At 37.2% G+C, this 19,934-nt stretch overlaps 1 protein-coding gene across 3 annotated transcripts in view; it reads right to left on the bottom strand.

Moving 5' to 3' along the window:
* LOC127881380 (TATA-binding protein-associated factor 2N-like) overlaps window positions 1–19,934 on the bottom strand; it is a 59,958-nt gene continuing 40,024 nt past the window's right edge. For 2 of the 3 annotated variants that reach the window (XM_052429164.1, XM_052429162.1), the window contains exons 5-10: window positions 17,773–17,934; window positions 11,562–13,579; window positions 8,365–8,510; window positions 7,362–7,540; window positions 2,290–2,516; window positions 259–406 (exon numbers count right to left, since the gene is read on the bottom strand). In XM_052429164.1, the coding sequence (XP_052285124.1) occupies window positions 2,296–2,516; window positions 7,362–7,540; window positions 8,365–8,510; window positions 11,562–13,579; window positions 17,773–17,934 (2,726 nt within the window). In that variant the 3' untranslated portion in view covers window positions 259–406; window positions 2,290–2,295. Of the gene's footprint in view, window positions 407–2,289; window positions 2,517–7,361; window positions 7,541–8,364; window positions 8,511–11,561; window positions 13,580–17,772; window positions 17,935–19,934 lie in introns of all 3 variants that reach the window. The other variant, XM_052429165.1, reaches the window with a different exon arrangement.

A 19,934-nucleotide genomic window follows, 5' to 3' on the forward strand; every position in this document is an offset into this window, starting at 1 on the left:
TTATTTATCTATAATCCGTTTTTATTTATGGATTCATCCATGTAATATTTACAATGAAAAATGACGGATTCACATACCTTAAGCAGGACCTTAACAAAACAATATGGAAAAGAAGCAAAACAAAGTAGTACATTGATAGGAAATTATTCATTCACAAATTCAATTAAAAACAATATGAAATTAAAATGAGAACAACACAATATTGTTCAAGACTTGTTTAAATCTCGATACTTTTTGTCCAATTGTTTCGATCTATGTTGCTTGCTCTGGGTATGTTGAGCAAACTGTATCTCTGTGTTCAAAGTTGTGTCACACATCGGGCAGTAAAACTTGCCGCTGGGGGTTCGATAGTTGGTCACATCGATGTTTACCCTCGGCTTCGGGGGCCTTTCTGGTCTGAGTCCACCTGGAAATATATAGGGAAAAAGTGTTAGATAAATACTGCACACATTGATTTTCCCATAACTCAAAAATGGGAGACAAATATGACAAATGTCGACCAGACAATTCCAACTTGAATAAGAGATGTATCAGGGGGCTACAGCTTCTTTCAAAACACAAAATACAGAAAACAGTTTAGACCGATTTATTTAAGCTGGATTACATCAAAAGCCTGAGGCTTATTTGTAACACCCTTGATTATGTTTCCTGGGACAAGAACCAGTACTTAGTGTCTATGGGAGAGATCTGAGAATGCTCCAACCGTGGGGATCAAACCCGTGACCATCTGGTCGCAAGGCGGACACCATATCCAAAAATACAGAAATAAACCACCTTATGATTGGTGATAATGCAAAATACAAAAGATTGTCAGAAGTTGCCACTAACTTCAACGACTTTTTAATGTAGGACAACAAAATTGCATATGCACTACATGTTATTCCTTTTATGAGAACAAATCCATGCGTGTTTGAATACTGTACATTGAAAAGTTAAGGAAAAGTTTGCAAGACAAACTTGCCTCTACAGACGGACAAGATGAACAGATTGACATCCACGGTGAGTCCATTAATGCCCCCTTCATTTCATAATCATACCCAAGACTTAGCACAATACATGCACCTTACCAAAACACAAACAAGGTCACGGGGTCACTTAGTGTGTTTTAAAAATTGAGCACGGTATCTGCTGTTTTATGTGAAGACAACATGCAAAATATTCTGTGTCAATGCGACATGTGAAGATATTCCTCACGTCTGTGACAAAGATCTAGTTATAGTGGAAGATGAACAATAAAATAAATAAATAAAATTTGTAAGGATGTGCGGTATTCATAGTGTTATTATCTACAGTTGTTCTATATCTTCAGTATAAATGTCCACTAGTAATAGTCATACATTTGTTGCAAACAGATGCTGCCTTTCCTAGAAACTGCTGTTTACTTTTTACTCTTTTTAATCCGTATACATGTAAGCCCACCTGTCAGAGCACAACATGATCACCATTTGTCTGTTGTATGTTGTGCACTGTCAACACTTTTTTGTGAAAACTAGAGGCCACAAGGTTATTCAGAAAAAGCTTGTGAACCCAGGCAGGAGAAGTGCTAATTGGTTCACTGACTGCCGTGCTATGAATTAACCCTTTGCATGCTGGGAAATTTGTCGTCTACTAAAGTTGGAACATGGGCCATGCCGGGTCAAAAACTAGGATGCGGTGTCTCATCAGGGTCTGCGCTGTTTGCTTCAAAAAAATTCTTTAAGAAATATTCTAAATTTAGAAATAAATATACTAGACATCCCTAATTTTGGAAATAAATTGATCCAATTTAGAAGGATTCGAGAGTCCACTAGGCATAAATGGGTAAAGTGGAATTTTTTGCCGTTTTCTACAGTATTTAACCCTTTCAGTGCGGGAACCGAATTTTAAAGGCCTTTGCAAACAGTTTGGATCCAGATGAGACGCCACAGAACGTGGCGTCTCATCAGGATCCAAACTGTTTGCTATTCTGATAGTATCCTTTGAAAAAAAATCCAAGAAAATGCTAATTTTACAAATTCAGCAGACGACATTTTAGCAGACAACAAATTTCCAAGCATGCAAAGGGTTAACCTTGTAATGACCAATGGACAGAAAAACAAATAAATGAACAATTGCACATATACCTTCATACATCTATAAAAAAAGTTGAGTTGAAATTTCTCACACACAGCGAGTCACTTGTATATAAATTGCGTCCATCATTGAAAATTGCACCATTTTAGCTCTTTAGTGGTCAAATATACATGTACAGGAAAAGGCGCTTAAAAATTGTGTTTCAACTGACTCCACCCCACCCCCATCAAAAATTACATTTTATCAAATAACATCGTAGAAATTGTTTCCATAATTCTTCTTGCGTCGCCTGCGTGAAGCCATAGACTCCTCCTCCTCGTTATCGCTCGTCTCCTCGATAAACTCAATCGGATCTGGATTGTCGCTGAAGAAATTTGCGGGACCGTCAAAGCGTTTCGTGAATGCGTCATTCCTTGTCGGTTCCCTGTAGGGCCTAACGATGAATCCATCTGGTACCCGCATCCCTACAAGAGACAGTAGCTATCTGAGAACAGGGATTTTGATAGTCAGTTTTTAATACACTGATTTGATATACCGCATGTGATTTTTAAAGTCCATTTTAGTTGAGCTGATTGAATTAAGTGTATTGGATTTTGACAGTCTGTTAAAATGCGCTGATTAATTTTAAACTCTGATTGTTAATTCTGCACTCATAATTTCTAAATTGGTCAACATTCTGAGGAGAACAGGGATTTCACTGTGATCTGAATACTAAACTATAGGTTAAAAACACACACAAGTGTTTAAGAATCATTATGTGTTCTCAAATCAAAAAGATTTTCTTTAAAGCTAAATAAGTGAAGTGGTGCTATCCAAATACCTCACAAAATCCCTGTTTTCAAATTTCTACTCTCTCTGTCTAACCTTTACGAATGCACACATGTACACAAATTTTGGTCTAAAAATGGTCATAAGGAATGGAATGAATGATGATCTAACTAGGCGCTTTAAATACAAGAATTTTTTTCAAGCAGGGCGAAAATCAAAACCATTTAATGTACAATATTCATTGTGCCAAACAATTAATATGCAACTAAAAATGGAAGAATATTTGTAACAAAAGATGTGTTTGTCAGAAACACAATTCCCATTTACTGCATCGCTTTGATTTATTTATTTTTGTTTTTGATTATATCCCTTTAAAAAATATTACTTCCTTTGTAAAAATGATCTGTACCTGCCAAATGATAAATAGAAATGATTTCCCTTCAAATCTTGTTACTTCCCTTGGATTTTTTTTTTACCTTTGACCTTGAAGGATGACCTTGACTTTTAACCACTCAAAATGTGCAACTCCATGAGATACACATGCATGCCAAATATCAAGTTGCTATCTTCAATATTGCAAAAGTTATGGCCAATGTTAAAGTTTTCGGACATACGGACTTTAAGACAGTTCAAATGCTATATGCCACCCTACCGGGGGCATAATAAAACTAGATATGTCATAGATACAGATACGGCCATTAAACATATATAACATCAGAACATACTTTTAATGCCAATATTCGACCTGCAACCTCAGTGTTTAACCCTTTCTCACTCAGAGCCAAAGTGGAAATGACAACGTGCAAACAGCATAAATCCAAAACAGCCTGCAAGTAACTCGCAGTCTGCTCAGGTTTTATACTGTTTGCTGATCATCGGTATCTAAGGTATGGAGATGAAGCCTTAAAAACTTGAATCGAGTAAGAAAGGTCTTTAATTTATTTTAACTATTTGAATAACTACAAATGCGTGAAAACATGTAATATCCAAGTGGTACAGGGTTAAGCAAAGAAGGGACACAGATGTAGCATGTAACACACCTTGAAATCATTTGTGGCAAGCAACTTTAGAATTGCCTGATTAAAATGATGTTGCAGTTAGGATAAGCTATGCAGTGCCCTTATTTAGACAACAGTTTGTGCGACTGACTTTTTTTCTGCTAGGTTTAACTTGAAAAACATTTGGATAATATGAAAGGCATATAGAATGTTCAAAATATAAAAATTGACGAAACACAACAAACAATTGACAAAAGGAAATGATGCCCAAAGAAGCTTAACATTGTGAAATTGCATAAGATTCAAAGCTAACCTTTAACTTATCTTATACATGAATTATAACAATAGTTGATAAAAATAAAGTGGTTATGTATATATACAAACAAAATGATATGAAAGAAATTCAATCTATCATTACGCATGCTGCAAACAGGTTTTACAAAACAAAATCCTGTGTCTTCATAGCGATCATAAGTGGTAAATTAATAATCCTGTGTCTTCCTAGTGATCATAAGTGGTAAATTATTTTAAAATATCATGCTGAATGACAAAGTTACAGTCCAGCCCAGCACTTTAAAGCCAAATTTGACTTTGAACTCCAAGTGTGACCTTGAACTTTTATGTAGCATGGCAAGTTAGCACGTAACATGTATAAAGATGGACTGCATTTGTTCCATATCATTTAAAATCCTTCAATATAAAGTAAAGTTAAGACTGAGTGGAAAGTTCAAATCAGACATAATAAAGGTAAACAATGAAACAAGAAATAACCCACATTGAGCAACAAGAGATGTGTTTGTCAGAAACACAATGCCCCCTATTGTGCCGCTTTGAAGCCATATATTTGACCTTTGACCTTGAAGGAAGACCTTCACCTTTCACCACTCAAAATATGCAGCTCCATGAGATACACATGCATGCCAAATATCAAGTTGCTATCTTCAATATTGCAAAAGTTATCTCAAAACTTTAACCAAGGTTTATGTTTTGGGACAGAATGACAGAGTGACAGACAGACAGACAGGCCAAAAACAATATACCCCCTATCATTCGATCCGGGGGCATAAAAATGATTTTTACAGCGTATGATGCCAGGGTAGCTCCAGAACCGCCTGCACAATCAGCAGCCTTCTCCTTGTAAGCTTTAACCCTCGCCCACTCAGAAGCAAAGTGAAGATGGCTTTGTGCAAACCGCATCAAACCAGAACAGCCTGCGAGTAACTCGCAGTCTGCTCAGGTTTTATGCTGTTTGCTGCTCATCAGTATCAAAGGTTTGTAAATAAAGCCTTATAAACTTGAATCTAGTAAGAAAGGTTTTAATTAAATTCAACTTTCTAAGGGACTTCAAATGCGTAAAAATACGTATCTAAGTGGTAAAGGGTTAAATACGTATCTAAGTGGTAAAGGGTTAAATACATATCTAAGTGGTAAAGGGTTAAATACGTATCTAAGTGGTAAAGGGTTAAATACGCATCTAAGTGGTAAAGGGTTAAATATGTATCTATGTGGTAAAGGGTTAAATACGTATCTAAGTGGTAAAGGGTTAAATACGTATCTAAGTGGTAAAGGGTTAAATACATATCTAAGTGGTAAAGGGTTAAATACGTATCTAAGTGGTAAAGGGTAAAAGTCCCTTAAGGTTTTATGGTCTCCTTTGCAGACAGAAAAGCTGACCTGACAGCACATATGCACAGGCCAGTCTGGGACTACACAGGCAACATAAGGCAGTAGACCCGTTTTTACATGACACAGTTCAAATGTACAGCGCATGGCAGTCATTAGTTACAAAAGGCCAAACGAAATATGAATGTACATATGTTAAGGTACAGGTAAGTCCAGATAGCACTAAGTTTCAATGTTTAAATGTTTGAAAAATCATATTTTTCAGAAACCAAAAAATTACGGTTCATCATAACCCAAGAAACCAACTTTGACCCTAAAACTTTGACTTTAAATCATTGAAGATAATGACAAAACATGAGCACCGCATAATGGGTGCCAACGCTTGGCTGCAGGTGCAGTTTTGAATAAATGAAAGTTTGTCAGATTATTTGTTTAGGTCACAGTGACCTTCACCTTTGACCTAGTGACTCAAAAATGGGTGTGGCATGTAGAACTCATCAAGGTGCGTCTACATATGAAGTTTCAAAGTTGTAGGTGGAAGCACTTTGATTTTAGAGCCAATGTTAAGGTTTATATTTAAGTTTTATATTAGAGGTAACAGTGACCTTGACCTTTGACCTAGTGACCCAAAAAAAGGATGTGGCGTGTAGAACTCATCAAGGTGCATTTACATATGAAGTTTCAAAGTTGTAGGTGGAAGCACTATGATTTTAGAGCCTATGTTAAAGTTTTAAATTAGAGGTCACAGTGACCTTGACCTAGTGACCCAAAAATGGGTGTTGCTTGTAGAACTCATCAAGGTGCATCTTCACCTGAAGTTTCAAAGTTGTAGGTGTAAGCACTTTGATTTCAGAGTCAATGTTAAGGTTTATTTTAAAGTTTTATATTAGAGGCAACAGTGACCTTGACCTTTGACCTAGTGACCCAAAAATGGGTGCGGCGTGTAGAACTCATCAAGGTGCATCTACATATGAAGTTTCAAAGTTGTAGGTGGAAGCACTTTGATTTTAAGAGCCAATGTTAAGGTTTATATTTAAGTTTTTATATTAGAGGTAACAGTGACCTTGACCTTTGACCTAGTGACCCAAAAATGGGTGTGGTGTGTAGACCTCATCAAGGTGCATTTACATATGAAGTTTCAAAGTTGTAGGTGGAAGCACTTTGATTTTAGAGCCTATATTAAAGTTTTATATTAGAGGTCACAGATACCTTGACCTTTGACCTAGTGACCCAAAAATGGGTGTTGCTTTTAGAGCTGATTAAGGTGCATCTACATATGAAGTTTCAAAGTTGTAGGTGGAAGCACTTTGATTTCAGAGCCAATTTTAAGGTTTATATTAAAGTTTTATATTAGAGGTAACAGTGACCTTGACCTTTGACCTAGTGACCCAAAAATGGGTGTGGCATGTAGAACTCATAAAGGTGCATCTACATATGAAGTTTCAAAGTTGTAGGTGGAAGCACTTTGATTTTAGAGCATATGTTAAAGTTTTATATTAGAGGGCACAGTGACCTTGACCTTTGACCTAGTGACCCAAAAATGGGTGTAATGTGTAGAACTCATCAAGGTTCATCTACAAATGAAGTTTCAAAGTTGTAGGTGGAAGCACTTGGATTTGAGAGCCAATGTTCAAAAGGGTAACAAAATGTTTAGGTTTGGGACACGACACAACGAGCTGGCTATGACAATGACTCGGGTTTTCTCCGAAAACAGCCGAGCTAATTATCACATGCTTTATTTGAAAAGAAGACCCTATAAAATTCACTCAAAAAGCCTTTATAAGTTGATAGCATTCACTCCAAAGTCTTAACAAATTAATAAAATTCACTCAAAAGCCTTGACAAGTTGATAAAATTCAATAAAAAGTCTTGACAAGTTGATAAAATTCACTCAAAAGCCTGGACAAGTTGAGCCCTTACCTGGCCTGAGCATGTTGCGTCCCTCTACTATAAGCCCCCCTTCCGGAACGATCTTGTTCTCAGTGCCCTTTATTTTGTCACGTGCCGCGCGAGACTTGTGTTTCTGGCCCGCAACATGGATGTCCAAGATTTCTTGAGATGTGACCCGGACGTTGCAGATATTACACACAAAGTTGCCACTGAAATGATGGTATACAGTGATTTCTTGAGATGAGACCCGAACGTTGCAGATATTACACACAAAGTTGCCACTGAAATGATGGTATACAGTGATTTCTTGAGATGTGACCCGAACGTTGCAGATATTACACACAAAGTTACCACTGAAATGATGGTATACAGTGAATTTCATTCGGTAGCTTATTTGGCCATAGTAGGTGTTCATCTTGCATTTGTTTTTAGAAAGTATATTACATATATATATAATATTAAATCTGCTAACCTTTTTATCATATTGGAGTATTAGATGAAAATTGTTGAAATTTACCCCTTTACCTAGACAAAGATACGTATTTTTACACATTTGTAGTCCTTTTTAATGTTAAATTTAATTAAAGACCTTACTTACTAGATTCAAGTTTTAAAGGCTTCATTTCCAACCCTTAGTTACTGATGAGCAGCAAACAGTATAATAACATATACATCCTTACAGTTGTAAACAAAAAACAAGTACATGTAAATACTGAATCAGAATCTGTCATCAGCTACATGGACCAGAATGATAGAAATGCATCCTGAGGATGTTTTTAAATAAACAATTCTTATACTGTCTAAAAAAAGAAATACCTGTATTTTTAAAATTGGAATAGAAAAGAATTTTTTTGATTTTGAGAAAAGCTTCAAATGAACAACCTCTATATACACCAGTCCATTCTTTATTCTAAAGTCTATAAACGGGTGGGTGAAGACGGGCCCTAATCCTCTGACTATTATAAAAGGCACTGAACAAGGTCAATTGGGCTTAGATGGAGACTGACAACGTTTCCTTAACAACTTAACTTACAGCTGTTCTTCTGGCATGTTGGCCTGTTTGAGTCGTTTCTGATGGTTCTTTCCAGAGTAGTGTTGCTCAGCCTGCTGTTCAGAGGAGAATTCCACGCAGCAGAGCTTGCAGAAGTCTGAGTCTTGTAAGTGCAGTGTAACCCTGGCCTGTGGGTCACATGGGTGGGTGGGGAAGGAGAGAAGAGTTGGAAGGTGAGGCATAATTGACACATATATAAGTTTCACAGGTTTGAACTTTGAACATATAACTATCATCTCTCTAAGAGGCTGTAAGTCATTGTTGTGCATATTTAGGGTTGAGTGCGAAACGGTTGTTGTTTAGCACAATTTCAGGAAATACAGTAAATACCCTATGGCTCCGAATCGTCGAGACCAGACAAAAATCTGTCAATGAAACTTAAATGTATACAATAAATAGTTAATTTGCAGTCTTGAAGTTTTGCACTTACTAAATAACTGTCTGTTTTAAAACAGTTCCAATGATAACTTATCAATAAGACTTGATAAAACTGAGCTTTTTCAAGTCCCACAAACAGTTATCAGTGTGACAACTGTAACAACCCTTGGGAAGTGAAGCCAAATGACAAAAAATGCTATGAATATGAAGCAATCTAATATTGGTCCCTAAAAGAAATTTTGAACAGACAAAATATTCAAGACTAGCAACTGTTACTTTTCAGTTTCGTTCTCCACTCTTAACATGCTGATGACATGTACAGGCTTCCAAAAGATGATATTGTTAAAAATGTAGTTACGTTACTTTGTCCAACAAAATTTAAGAAATTCTTCACGATAAAATTATCAAAAGCAAGAATAGTTGAAACAGTTTTCTTAATGTTAAAATTATCAATAGCAAGAATAGTTGAAAACTTTTCTTTTAAGACTTCAAACAGTCTAATTGTGCAAATTACACTATAAACTTTATACCAAAGCCTTAAATGTGTTTGCTTTGAGGTAAATTCAGGTTTATAAAGGTGTACAAAGGTATTTGATTTAAGAACTTTTAATAGGTTAAATAATTTTGAATTTGGTTTAGATCAACTGTCTTTAAGCAACTTTTCAGACACTGTTAAACGATACATTTTCTTGGCAAATTATTTTCTATTGTTGGATAAAATAATGTTTTTGTTTATCTGTGTAAGCATTAAATCTAAGTTGAAGAAAATGATAAAACAGAGTCTTGCAACTTCCTATAAATCCTGCATTTCCTTGTAATTTGTTCATACCAACTTAAATATCAATGGTTGGGCATAGAAACATTGTATCTATTCTCACATAACAGTACTTTTGTACTAAACCATTCACTTTCAGACTAGAAACAATTCAACAAATAATTTGTTTGTAATTTTACTTTTACTATTTGTTTCTTCAACTTAAATTCATATACTTTGCACATAATATGCTTCATGAATGTTAAATGTGTGTTCCCATAAGAAAATTGAGCATGAAACTACTGTATCTAGTAAAGAAATGTGTCGTGTTCTGGGAAAACTGGGCTTAATGCATGTGCGGAAAGTGTCATCCCAGATTAGCCTGTGCAGTTTGCACAGGCTAATCAGGGACAACTCTTTCCGCCTTAACTGGATTTTTGTGTAGAAGAGACTTCCTTTAAACAAAAAATACCACAAAAGCGGAATGTGTTGTCCCTGATTAGACTGTGCAGACTGCACAGGCTAATCTGGGATGACACTTTAAGCACATGCATTTTTACCAGTTTTCTCAGAACACGACTAAAATCTTTAGCAGATACAGGTGTTTTTCACTCAAGCATCCATTGGAAATCATCATAAATTTCATAGAGCACTTTAATTTTATTTTCGCTACTCATTGTAGCAAATTATCAAGTAATGTATGGTCACATGTTGACCAGTTGGGAATGAAGTAACACTATATGACCAGCGTCATGCGAAAATGGGTCTTATGCCAAATACAGTCATCATAGCTCCAGTAGTATGCGCGCAGACTTATCAGTGGCTACACTGTCACCTTTAAAGCCCTGAAAGGTTATTGGTCTGATTAGCGGACAGAGTAGCTACCGACAAGACCATTCAAAAACCCAGATTTGGTCGTAGTGGAGCTATGCTCGTCCCATATGCCATTTGACCCATTTTCCGCATGAGGCAGGTTAAGAACATGATTATGGTTCATATAAGGTTTGTTTTTTTACAGTATTCAGAAATAATATAAAAATTCAATAAATATTATTTGTCCAATTGGAAAAGTTGCACTTCGGTATTCACCTGTTTCTTGAACACTTTTCAAATAAATATAATAATAACTATAAAATTATTTGTTTTTGGAATCATAATTAGATTGATCGATTAACCAAAAACACACAAAAAACACTTGATTTAGTTACTGCATTCCCACTTACTCAACAAAGACCTATGGCCGTAATCACCAACCAATTCTTAGACTTAAGACTTAGACTTGTAGGATTTGAAATGCATGAATTTTCTTTTTCTATTAAAGTGTTTAACTTTATGTGAAGTTTTTACCTCATTTTAATCACAGCCAAGTTCATTATTATTAATATAGAATTGTATTAATTTGTCTAAGATTTGAGCACAAATGGTGGTTAGAAAGTATTTTCCAAGGCAGTGTACTGAAATAGCCTAGTATGCCTGCTTTTAAAAATTCTTTTTGAAACTAGTTCCCTATGCAATAGTTTATAAAACTCTGCTATCTTTTCATAATGAACTGTAAAGTAATGTACAAAGCATTTTAAACAACAAACAAATAAGGGAGTAACTATGAGACATCCCCTGCAGCCAATTTGCAATGCCATGTTGTCAATCCTAAGTCAAAGAACAAGCTGGTGAGTACAGGCCTGGAACGTGTCTTATAAAACATCGCACGACAAAATTAAGTTACGATGCAATTTTTTAAGATGTTTAATTGCTAAGTGCTAATAGATATGATTGGAAAATTTCATTAATTCTACATATTTCCTTTCAAACTTTTTTATGTCCTGACAATTAGAAATTATTTCTCATATAAGGTATTTTTTTTAACTGCACAAATAAATTCAAGAAATTCTATTAATTTCCTTTTAATCTGTCCTATATCCTTTCTTTTATGAAAGTAATTACTGTTGTTATACACTTATTACTATTCAACTTTAAAATGCCATTGTAACTTAAATTTATTGTAAGACCTTTGATAAGACAGCGCTCTGAAGTGTAAATTATTGCAAACCTGTGCGACTTTCGCATCCAGAATCCTATTCCTCTCTTCCTCCTCCATGCGTTCTCTCTGCAGCTCTTCCTCCGACTTATTTTCCTCATTCTGAACTTTCTCTGCGTACTTGGTCATCCCGCACGTGATAAAGTTCTTGATCTTCTTGTTATGGTTCTTCCCCTGGTAATGCATCATGGCTTGCGGTGGTCCGCTCATTCTTGCATTGCACAGCACACAGTAACATGGCTGCATCATCTTCTTCAACGATTCCTCCGCAAGTTTCCGGGCTTCAGGATTCACTGTGCAGTGCTCCTCTACATGGGCTTTTATGAAGGGCATCACATCAATTTTCTCATCCTCCTTTTTCTTTTTGATTTCCAACTGTGGCATTTCCTCGCTCTTTCGTTTGGTATTCATATCATCAACACTCTTAGCTGCACCTGCATTATTTTCATTATTCTTGCTGTCTTGATTCTGTTGTCCAAATCCTCCCATTCCGCTGCTGTTGCCTCTAAACGAGCCTCTATCACCCCTGCCCCTTCCAAAACCCCCTCTGGCCCCTCTAATCCCCTCATCAGAAGACCCTTGGCCAGACTGCCACTGATCACCTCCCTGCCTATCTCCGCCCCATCTACCTCTTAAACCCCCGACAAAACCTCTCCCCCTGCCTCTGAACCCAGGATTAAACCCACTGTTCCCCTGACTATCATAATCTCCAACTTGATCCGTATTGGAAGAATTATAATCATTTTCCACTCTACCCTTTCCACCATCAAAACCCCTACCTCTTCCCCCTTGATTTCCCCTGCCCCTATTTCCCTCAAAACCCCCTCCTCTATTCCCCTGATTCCCACCTCCACTATTTCCATCAAAACCCCATCCCCTACCACCCTGATAACCTGCCCCCCTATTTCCATCAAAACCCCGCCCTCTAGGTCCCTGATTTCCAGCTCCTCTTATACCACCAAATCCCCCTCCCCTAGCCCCTTGGTCTTCAGCACCCCAACTCTCTTCCTGCTTTCCCCCTGTCTTGCCTACTTCACTGCCTGCTCCTCTTCCACCCCTAAAACCCCTCCCCGCATTGTCACCCCGTCCCCTTCCTGCCTGAAAACCCCTATCCCCTGAATACGTTCCTCTACCTCCACTGCTCTGAGGTGTAACATATCCTTCACCATATTCCTCCGAGTATGAACCATACTGATTATCTTCATACCCATAATTCTCTGTTTTCTGGTCTTCTACATAGCTATTTCCACCGAAACCTCCATCTTTCCCTTGTGCATTCCATCCCTTAGAACCTAGACCTGAATGCATATCTTTGTCATTGTTATTCCTACCATAATCACTGCCAGAATCATAGTAATACTGCTGTGCTGCTGCATCATCTTTCTGACCATATTCACCTTGTGCGCCGTATCCCGTCGATGCGGTGTAGCCTTTCTGCGACTGGTTCCCTGCACTCATTGCCTTCCCACCTTGAGAGCTAAACCCAGGCTGGGTTCCTGCAGTATTGCCTTGGTAACCACCATGGCCGTAGCCCGTCCCCTCTGGTTGGGAGCTCATCTTGTAACTCTCTAGCTTCCCTGAATGTCCTGCTGATGATCCCTGTTTACCATAGCCCCCAAATTTGCCTTGATCACTAGCTGGCCCCTGATGGGTGGCAGGGGTTTCTGGGTAGTAGCCCTGACCAGCCTGCGACTGTCCATACTTGTTCATGCCCTGCCCCAGTCCAGAAGAACTGCTTACTTGACCATATGCAGAGCCAGTATTTTGGCTAGATGTTGAAGCATAACCGGAACTAGAGCTGTCTTTCTGCTGCCCATAATGGGACTGTGGCTGGCCACTTGTGGAATACTGACCCCCATAGCTGGGTGCCCCAGACTGGTGACTGTAAGATGCCTCAGTCGACTGGCCCCCGCCGTATTTCTGCTGCCCAGAAGAGTTGTATGAAGTGATGGGAGGGTTGCTAGGGACCTGGGCTGTATTGCTAGCTGATGCCCCGTATCCAGCTTGCTGGCTCCCATAGGCACCTGTAGCTGAAAGCAGAAACTTTAACATTCATAACACATACATAAATATCTAATATATACGGTAAATTTGTGGCCATAAGTTGACCTAAAAACGCTCCCAAAATTGACTTTAAAAGTCAACTCAACTTATGGATGAGGTACTAAAAAAAAAAAAAATAAACATATTTCTGTGACGTTTTTTTTTAATGTACCTATACATTTTGATGATCCTAGGCCTAATTATTCTTGAGTTATCATCAGGAAATCATTTTACGGTTTCGAGTCACTGTGACCTTGACCTTTGACCTAAAAATTAATAGGGGTCATCTGTCAGTCATGATCAATGTACATATGAAGTTTCATGATCCTAGGCCTAAGCATTCTTGAATTATCATCCGGAAACCATTTTACTGTTTCGAGTCACTGTGGCCTTGACCTTTAACCTAGTGACCTGAAAATAAATAGGGGTCATTTGCCAGTCATGATCAATGTTCCTATGAAGTTTCATGATCCTAGACGTAAGCATTCTTGAGTTATCATCCGGAAACCATTTTACTGTCTCCCCTGTGACCTTGACCTTTGACCTAGTGACCTGAAAATCTATAGGGGTCATCTGCCAGTCATGATCAATGTACCTAAGAAGTTCCATGATCCTAGGCGTTAGCATTCTTGAGTAATCATCCGGAAACCATTTTACTATTTCGAGTCACTGTGACCTTGACCTTTGACCTAGTGACCTGAAAATCAATAGGGGTCTTCTGCCAGTCATTTCAGGATCCTAGGCCTTAGCATTCTTGAGTTATCATCCGGAAATCATATTACTATTTCGAGTCACTGTAACCTTGACCTTTGACCTAGTTACCTGAAAATTAATAAGGGTCATCTGCCAGTCATGATCAATGAACCTATGAAGTTTCATGATCCTAGGCCTAAGCGTTCTTGAGTTATCATCCGGAAACCATCTGGTGGACAGTAGAGCTGCAACGATTCAATCCGATTCATCGAAAATCGATTCGAAATGCTTCGATTCGATTACGATACCAAACCTACCAAATTCGATTCGATACTTTAACATATATACATATATATACATAGATACATAAAGCGCGCTGTATTCTGCCTATTGATACAGGAAGGTGTAGGTTTTATCTTTACCTGTAATTACGACGCGCGCGATTGGTTGCTTATTATTTTAGTCATCCAATCAATAAGCCCGTTACGGTCTACTTTCGGAAAAAGCGTCAAAATGGCTGAACAAGTTGTTGCCGACAAATTGAAATTATCAGATGCGCCTAAGAAGCTAAAATCAAAAGTGTGGCAGTATTTTGGGTTTCGGAATGGTAGCCCTACCGATAAAGCAAAGTGTAAACTGTGCTTCACGGATGTGGCGTACGCTAAGTCCGGCTCAACCACTAATCTAATGCAATACGTCAAACGCAAATATAACGTTGGTTTAGCAAGACTAAGACTAAGAGGTCGCACAAGTGCAACTACTCAAGTCGCCAGCCAGAAAAGTTGTTATATTTCTGTTGGAATTTTGTTAAGTTAATTAGAGAATGTGATTTGTCCTTCAGGTAACAGGTGATGCTGTCATGGCACAATTGTAGACATGCTTATAGCGGTTTTGGGTAAAAGTATAATAGTGATAATACTACCATTCAACTGATTCCAATTACGTTCTTCTGATAATTTTTTTTATATTATTGTGTAATCAACACAATCTTCTAATCCGAAGTTTTTATATTAAAATTGAGTCCTAATTTGCTATTCTTTTTTATGTGTTTTATTGAAATCACATTTGAACAGAAATGTTAATTTTTAGGCATAAGAGTGAATATATGATAAAACTAGGTTTGAAGATGATTCGAATCGAAACAAGAATGCCAAACTGTCACAAGATACGCCCGTTCGAAGGTTTTGAACAACATGCTCAATACTTGAAATGCACTAAGTGACCTCAAGACCTAGTTATTGACCCGGCATGACCCATATTTGAACTTCATTTAGATATCATTTAGACGTAACATCTGGCTTAATTCGGTGAAGATCAGATGGAAACTACTTCAATTAGAGAGCGGACACCATGCTAAATTCTTGAAATGCACTAAGTGACCTCATGACCTCGTTTTTTGACCCTGCATGACCCATATTTGAACTTGACCAACAGATCATATAGACACAACTTCTGACTAAATTAGGTGAAGATCGGATTAAAACTACTTCAATTAGAGAGCAGACACCATGCTAAATGCTTGAAATGCACTAAGTAACCTTGTGACCTCATTTTTGACCCGACATGACCCATATTTGAACTTGACCTACATATCATCTAAACACAACTTTTGACCATATTTGGTGAAGATCAAGTGAAAACTACTTCAATTAGAGAGCGGACACCATGCTTAATCCTTGAAATGCACTAAGTTACCCCCATGACCTAGTTTTTGAACCTGCATGACCCATATTCGAACTTGACCTAGACATTGTCTAGACACAACTTCTGACCAAGTTTGGTGAAGATCGGATGAAAACTATTTGAATTAGAGAGCGGACACTGCTGTGGTACGCCCGGTTTTTAAAAATGGGCGTATAAAAAAAGATTCATGCATAATAACTTGAATATGGATTGAGACATTGTGCTGTGTTATCTAACATGTATATTTTGTTCTGAAATTGTGTGTGTTGTTAGCCAAAATGCACCTTGCAATTTAATCATAAGAAAAATGTGGCAAGTAGGGCACTCCAAAAATTGACAACATTTTATATGTCTGACATAGCTAATTTCAAGGGGAACATTAACCATGAATAAGAGGATAACTAAACATGAACTTGTGTCGTATACATCATCACTTTACGGTGATGACTTATTTCAAATTTAAGATCAATTGTTTGAGGAAATTAAATAACTTTGTTGTGATTATTTAAAATACATCACCTAAATCACTTACACACACCAAAAATCTTTTCAAAGTGAATACTTAAAAGCAAACTTTTCAAATGCACAACATGAATTGTAAAACAATGCTGGAAAAATTCAAATTATTTTTTTATTTTTCAAACAAAATATTAATTTCACATATTTGGGACCAATTATGTGTATGAATAAACTAGAGCTTTGTCACTGAATGTGACTTATACCCCCATACCACTTTGACGCAGGATAAAAAGTTGTTTAAAAGTTTCGGATGAATACAATTTGAATTAGAGTCCGGACAAAGTGGCGCCGTTGAAAATGCACTAATTGACCCTATGACCTAGTTCTTGACCCGACATGACCCATATTCGAACTTGACCTAGATATCAACTAGATGCAACTACTGACCAAGTTTGGTAAAGATCGGATGAATACAATTTGAATAAGAGTCCGGACAAAGTGGCGCTGTTGAAAATGGACTAATTGACCCTATGACCTAGTTTTTTACCTGGCATGACCCATATTCGAACTTGGCCTAGATATCAACTAGATGCAACTACTGACCAAGTTTGGTGAAGATAAGATTTATACAATTTGAATTAGAGTCCGGACAAAGTAAAATGCACTAATTGACCCTTTGACCTAGTTTTTGACCCAGCATGACCCATATTCGGACTTGACCTAGATATCAACTAGATGCAACTACTGACCAAGTTTGGTGAAGATCGGATGAATACAATTTGAATTAGAGTCCGGACAAAGTGGCGCCGTTGAAAATGCACTAATTGACCCTATGACCTAGTTTTTGACCCGGCATGACCCATATTCGAACTTAGCCTATATATCAACTAGATGCAACTGCTGACCAAGTTTGGTGAAGATCGGATGAATACAATTTGAAATAGAGTCCGGACAAAGTGGCCCCTTTGAAAATGCACTTATTGACCCTATAACCTAGTTTTTGACCCGGCATGACCCATATTCGAACTTGGCCTAGATATCAACTAGATGCAACTGCTGACCAAGTTTGGTGAAGATCGGATGAATACAATTTGAATTAGAGTCCGGACAAAGTGATGCCTTCCGCCCGCCGCCCGCCCGCCCGCCAAGGGGTTTCACATAATACGTCCCGTATTTTATACGGGCGTATAAAAATCGGTATCGGAGTGTCTGAAATCGAAATCGAATCGAGCTGTTGGTGAATCGTTGCAGCTCTAGTGGACAGACCGACCGACATGTGAAAAACAATATACCCCCTCTTCTTCGAAAGGGGGCATAATAAAGAGGGAAAAAATGTGTTACACACCAGTCTGTGGGTTGACAGGACCAGGTGGGGGTGGGGCGACCGTGCCACTCTGGTAACCATAGTTACCACCATATGACCCGCCCCAGGTTGCAGATGTGGATGTTGGCTGGCTGGAAGGGGCCACATAGGGGCCAGGCGGGGGTGGTGGGGGAGGGGCATGAACTGTAATAAATATAAATTAAAGGCATGATGTATAAATGATATACTTTATAAAAGTATTTGAATGTATAAATTGTAGTGAATATTGTATTCAGGCATGGACTTCTTTATACATGACATTATCCTACAACTCTGCAGGCTTTCATACAGTTATTTCCCTTTGTATATTTCTGTATCAAAATTTTGTATCGAGCATATCTTAAAAACTAAATCAAGTGTCAGCTTGACACTTTAAGGGACATTTTCACATTTTGATAAATTGACAAAATAAAAAAAAAAAATGTTTTTAAAAATTGTTTCAGATTCGCAAATTTTCGTTGTAGTTATGATATTTGTGAGGAACAATAATACTGAACATTTACCATGCTCCAACATACCCATTACATGCATTTTTGACAATTTAATAACCAGAAAATTATACAGTGTTGCAACGCGAAACAATTTAATAATTTTGATAGTTTTGTTCTTGTCGTTAAATTGTGTGACACTACGAGGATTGCTTATATTAAGTATAAAATAAAATCATTATAGTATGAGCACGGATGGCCGAGTGGTGTAAGCGAAAGACTTTTACTCTAGGGGTCAGTGGTTAAAGCCCAGTTCAGGGTGACTCATTTCTATTTCTTTAATTTTATTCTTGTTTTTACTAGGGCTTTTTAGATCCAATGTTTACATTTATCAATATAAAGCATTTAATGACAAACTTCAATACATGCCGAAATCAGTGAAAAGGCCCCTTTAATAGATAAGTATATCTCATTGCAGGGATGTGAAGTTCACAAGAGCCACAGCTCTTGCTTCCATATTTTTAGAGTTACATGTATTACCCTTTATTATTTTGTATAATTCCATTTTGTCTGGAGTATATCTGGACAATAATAAAGTATGGTTGCACATGTACATCAGAACCATCACTCATTCTTTCATAATTTCACAGTTTTTTTCCTCAAGAATATTCATACTGTTGTAGTGTCATGGGCATATCTTCACTTTTATATAAAGTATCAAAATGAAACATAAGAATTAGGAGGTTCAAATTGTTGGGAAACAAGTTCTTTAAACATAAAAAAGTTTATTACAAAAAATTCATTCACCAGGATTCAATTCCAAGACCATAGGAATACAATAATACCAAGCCCCTCTGCCATCTAGGCTTTAAAATTGAACCAAGTTTATAGTACGCCATTTTATTAATGCCATTATGATTTTGGAAACAGGTACAACAATTGCTTCCTTGATATTTTGATTTTGATTGATGATTATATATCTCAGAAACTTATTTGAAACATTTGTCTTAGTCAGTAGTAGTATTTCTTTTTTTTTTGAACATATTGTATACATTTTATGTAATTATTGACAATTTTTTTCAAAAATGTCCCTTTGTAATCAAGCGTTTTAAGTAAGTTAGTCTGTAGTATTATTTCACTTGTTTGGACATATTGTTTACATTTTATTTACTTAATAACAATTTTTTGGAAAAGTGTCCCTTTGTACCGTAAATCTACGAATATAATACGCACTTTTTAACCTGCCGATTTTTTCTTCAAGTAGGGGGTGCGTATAAATATAATATACCAGTTTAGAGCAGAACAAAATTTTTCCTGTGCAAATTTTCAACTTAATCGCTGTTATTCGCTTTGCGGCAGCCATTTTGAACTACACCATTACATCAAAGGGGTGCAACAGGACTCGCGCTGTTGTTCGCCATTTGTGAAAATATTGAAAATTTGGCTCAATAAAAATCTTATTTGTGAAAATGCGAAAATCTAGTAAAATTTCATTGAAAACATCCGCCATTTATATCAAACTGGTTTTCTATATTTGTCTCTTTGTTTTAATGAAAGTGTTCGCAATTCGAACAGTAAACGAAACCCGGTCTGTACCCGATTATGAGACATCGCTTGACCTTATTGTTATTGAAGTGCGCATGGTAGCTGGCCAATCAACATTGAGCTCGCTTACACATGAAATGACGTTGTCGAATGAAACGTGAGAACAGGAGG

This window comes from Dreissena polymorpha, chromosome 5 (assembly GCF_020536995.1).
Source record: "Dreissena polymorpha isolate Duluth1 chromosome 5, UMN_Dpol_1.0, whole genome shotgun sequence".
Lineage (NCBI taxonomy): Eukaryota > Metazoa > Mollusca > Bivalvia > Myida > Dreissenidae > Dreissena > Dreissena polymorpha.